Source organism: Impatiens glandulifera, chromosome 2 (assembly GCF_907164915.1).
Source record: "Impatiens glandulifera chromosome 2, dImpGla2.1, whole genome shotgun sequence".
Lineage (NCBI taxonomy): Eukaryota > Viridiplantae > Streptophyta > Magnoliopsida > Ericales > Balsaminaceae > Impatiens > Impatiens glandulifera.
The window spans coordinates 44144024-44148939 of NC_061863.1; the positions used below are offsets into that span (position 1 = coordinate 44144024).

General features: G+C 40.4%; 1 protein-coding gene across 1 annotated transcript; it reads left to right on the forward strand.

The window, feature by feature from the left end:
• Positions 1 to 550: 550 nt before the first annotated feature.
• Positions 551 to 4547, forward strand: LOC124924704. Its single transcript, XM_047464702.1, has 9 exons — positions 551 to 609; positions 1294 to 1403; positions 1501 to 2558; positions 2657 to 2711; positions 2760 to 2882; positions 3060 to 3256; positions 3377 to 3625; positions 3672 to 3674; positions 3909 to 4547. The coding sequence occupies exons 1-9, from the start codon at positions 551 to 553 to the stop codon at positions 4545 to 4547; spliced, it is 2493 nt and encodes an 830-aa protein (XP_047320658.1).
• The last annotated feature ends 369 nt before the right edge of the window (positions 4548 to 4916 follow it).

Sequence of the window (4916 nt, forward strand, 5' to 3'; positions counted from 1 at the left end):
AAATATGAGCCCAAAACACAACAATACGCGCAATATGTGATACGCTTATTACATATTACGCGGATTACATATTATGCGTATTATTTAATAAGCAGTAAGGGAGCCGCCAAAGGGTAAAACATACATTTCGTAAGCTGAAAATGTTGTTTTTGCTAATTTATCAAGCGTCGATCATTTTTCGAATTTTACCCATTGTTAAAGTCATCTCTTCAAATTTCCCTTAATTTTCACATGTACACTCCTTTTGAGGATTAAAAGGTTAGTGAAGGGGAAATTTGATGGAATAACCCTCATAAGAGGGTTATTACCACTTTTAGCATGTCATTTATAATTTTATCATTTTTTACCTCAGTTTTACCCTTTATTAAAAAAAAAATATTTGATTTTCATTCTTCCCCGTCGTTTCCCTTTCCCCAGTTCTCCTTTCACTCCCTCTCTCTCGTTTCCAACTTCCCGAAGACGACTGATCAACCCCGAAGACGACGACGACGACGAAAATCCCCCGAAACATCGACGACGTCCTCTCCCTCGAACCCTCCCTCGAACCCCGATGAGCTCCGACGACAAACAAGAGCCCCCGACGAGAATCTCAACTCCAGAACGTCGAAGGTGAGTTTATCTTCCCCGTTTCTATCCGTTTCTATCCTAGTTCTCCGTTTTATATCCATGCATGCTATAATGGAGGAATGGTTTAGGGTATTGTTTAGGTTTAGGTATGGGTTTAGGTTTAGGTAGTGTTTATTGTTTAGGTTTATTGTTTAGGTTTAGTTTTGGGTTTAAAATACTTCTGTCGAAGGCTGTTGCAGGGTTTTGGGTTTATTGTCGATGGCGACGATGCATTTTCGCAGGCGATAGTGCATCTGTCGCAGACGACAGTGCATCTGTCGCAGACCACGATGCATCTGTCGCAGACGACGATGCATCTGTCGCAGGCAGAATATACTATTCGTCTGCGACAGATGCACCGTCGTCTGCGACAGATGCATCGTCGTCTGCGACAGATGCACTGTCGTCTGCGACAGATGCACTGTCGTCTACGACATATGTCATATTTCCTTTAAATTAGTGGTATTTACTTTCATTATTCTGACTTATTGATTTTTTTGCAGATGGCACCAACCAAATGCAAAAACAAAATGGTAATTGAGAACTTTCCTAGACGTGTTTCATGGAAATCTACTTGCACCTGCTTGTTAAAGACCAAGGACAAGTTTAATCACTCTGGTCTTATGGAAAGGGCTATGAAGAGTCAATTTCAGTATCTATTGAAAGCCCCGACTGTCATTTTCTCAGGAACAATAATCCACCAGATGTTGATCAGGAAAAGCAGCTCCAATTCGAAGGGAATAAGTTTCTTAGTCAATGGTCAGCAGCTTTACTGGGGCATGAAGGAATATGCCTTGGTAACAGGCCTAAATTTTGGAAGATTTCTTGTGATTGAAAACTGACACGCTGAAGAATGTCCACCCCTAGTCCATAAATACTTTGGTGGCAAAACAGTTGTTAAAGTGACAGAAGTTCAAAGTGTTTTTCTCAACTGCTCTGAGAAGGAGGATGCATGGAAGCTTGGGCTCATCAACCTTATTTACCAGTGTCTCTTTGGATCTGATAATAGGAAGAGGGTATGTTTGAAGATCTTCAGCATGGTGGAGGATATGGAAATGTTCCTTCAATTTCCATGGGGAAAGGTGTCATTCAATTCAACTTTGAAGGGTATTGACAAGGACATGAAACATCTTCGGCAGCTATATGTAGAGAAGAAGGAAACTTGCAAGGGGAACTGTGATGTTGCTTATACTATTAGTGGCTTCGCCATAGCCTTCCAAGTTTGGACATATTTGGTTATGAAGACATTTGTCCCCAAATTTGCGGATATGATCGAGGAAAAACATACATGCCCAAGGATATTACTTTTTACAGCCTCCAGAAGCAACACCAACACTAGCCAAGAGGTATCCAATGCCCTTTTCAAATGCAATGTCTTTAACAAGATTCATGAGTCTGAGGAAGAGAAGAGGAACTACTGTGGGGATGACTTTGAAGAAATGGGAGATTACATTTATGATGATTTATTTGAGGTGGATGGTAGGAAGAGAAAGAATGAAGATGGTACTCCCAAACAAATGCCCAAGAGGAGAACAATTAAAAGGACAGCAATTAAGAGGAACGAGTCTAGTGATGAATCTAGCGAAGACAGCTCTCGGTCTACTACTCGTGAATCAAGCCATGTCCATTCAGCAACGAGTCCTCAAAAGAAAGAAGACAGTTCTCCTACTAGGCAAGACAAGTTTGATGACAAGTTTGACAATCCGGTGACTAAAGCCCAGAATGATGACAAGTTTGATGAGCTTACAAAGGATGTGAAGGAGTTGACAAGGGATGTGAAGGAGCTGAAAACTGAAATGAAGGTAATGAAAGAGGATCAATGGGTTATGTTCAATCACATAATCCAATTATTGGGTGAAATAAAACAACAAAAGAATGATGTTTCTGCTGCTGATGATTTAGTGGAGAAGGATTTGGAAATCAACAAAGATATTGCTGATGAGAATGATGATGTTGATGATCTTCTGAATGAAAAAAAAAAGATGCTGCTGATATGAATGATGTTGTTGATCGGTTGAATGAGAAAGAAGATGCTGCTGATGGGTTGGAGATGATAAACAATGCTGCTGTTGTTGATGATGACAAAGATTCTTCTGCTGTTGATGGTTTGGAGATCAACAAAGAAGCTGTTGTTGATGATGATCAAAACAAAGATGCTTCTGCTGTTGATGGTTTAGAGATGAACAAAGAAGCTGTTGTTGATGATGATCAAAACAAAGATGTTGCTGCTGAAACTGTTGTTGTTGAAGCTGCTGCTGATGAAGAGGCTGTTGATGGTTTGGAGATCAACAATGAAGCCGAGCAGAATGAAAACAAAGATGAAGAGGCTGTTGATGAAGAGGCTGTTGATGGTTTGGAGATCAACAATGAAGCCGAGCAGAATGAAAACAAAGATGAAGAGGCTGTTGATGGTTTGGAGATCAACAAAGAAGCCGAGCAGAATGAAAACAAAGATGAAGAGGCTGCAGCAGTTGTTGATAAGAATGCTGAGTTGGGAAAGAAAGAATTGGCCACGAAGAAGAAGAGGAAGGTGGTTTTGGCCAAAAATAGGTTGCAACAGTTGGGCAAGAAAAGGAAGATGAATGAAAAGGCTGACATGGGAAAGATGAATGATGAAGAGGCTGACATGGGAAAGAAGAATGATGAAGAGGCTGACTTGGGAAAGAAGAATGATGAAGAGGCTGAGTTGGGAAAAAAGAAGGATGAAGAGGCTGAGTTGGGAAAGAAGAAGGATGATGATGTATTGGTATTGACTCCAACAAGATTTCAGGGACAGAGTTTTCGGAGAAAGAAGAGGTCCACACAATTGGGGAACTACACAGATCCTAATGGAAAATCCTTTAAACTCATTGATCCAGTAACTGTAAATCCTCTTTTAGATTATGATAGTGAACTGTTGGATGAGTTGAAACAATGGCTGAAGCTGGAGGATGAAGACAAGATAAATCTGGTTCTTTTCCATGCTGGTCGAGAATTGTTTAACAGAATGTTGAGGCCTCAGAATTGGCTACATGATCAGGTAAGTTTTTGTTGTTGAAACTGTTTTTTGGGTATTGTATTAACAGCAGGTTAAAGAGAAATAGCAGGAATTGCATCTGGCGCAGGCGACAGTGCATCTGTCGCAGGCGACAGTGCATCTGTCGCAGACGACGATGCATCTGGTGCATGCGACAGATGCATCGTCGTCTGCGACAGATGCACCGTCGCCTGCGACAGATGCAATTCCTGCTATTTCTTTTCATGTTCTGTGCTTAATTCATTCGATGCTCTGTGCTTACTTCATTTTCTCGAATCTGTCGCAGGAGATAGATGCAGCATGTTACATTCTTAAAAAAAGGGTTGCCAATTTTCCCAAGACTTATCAACCGATGGATTTCTCAATACGTGACTGTAATGTCTCTACGAGGTTGTCGTTACGTTATTCAAAGTTCTCCAAAAATCCACAAACATACCAATTCGACGATGACTTGATGGAATATTTCAGGGGTGATGAAGGAAAATTGATGACTTCTTGGATGATTGTAGATAAGTTATATTTCCCTATGAATCTGAATATGAAGCATTGGGTCCTTTGTGAGGTGCAACTACATGATTGGTGCATCAATGTTTATGACTGCGAACAAGGATTTATCAAAAAGAATTACTATGACAAGTTCATGAAACCACTATGTGAAATGATTCCATATATCTTTCTATTTGGAACGACCGAGTTTGACAGGATCAAGTATCCTAAGTTCAGTTTGGAAGGAATGTCATATGTTGTAATACCACACCCAAGAGTCCCCAAGTGCACGAAGAGTGGAGACTGTGGTCTTTTTACAATCATGTATTTGGAGTACCTTACTGCCAAATTGGATATATCAGCTGTGACATCAGAGAACATGGTTTTTTGGAGACAAAAATGGGCAGTTAGGTTGTTCCACCATATAATAGACCCATAGAAAATGGACATAATTTAGTTATGTATATTTTTGAATGTAAACCATATGTATTTATTTTTGAATGTAATTTAGTTTGCTATTTTGAATTCAAATATAATGTAGTATATATATAATTAAGCACAAAACATAAATGAAATGCATTTCTCGCATGCGACGGTGCATCTATCGCAGGCGACGATGCATCTGTCGCCAGATGCATTTCCCGCCTGCGACAGATGCATCGTCGCCTGCGATAGATGCACCGTCGCCTGCGACAGATGCATTCCTGCTACTTCTATTTGTCCTGCGACAGATGCATTCCTGCATTCCTGAAATCAATCCTGCTATTTCTCTTTGACAACACAACAGATGACAACACTTAAACAGATG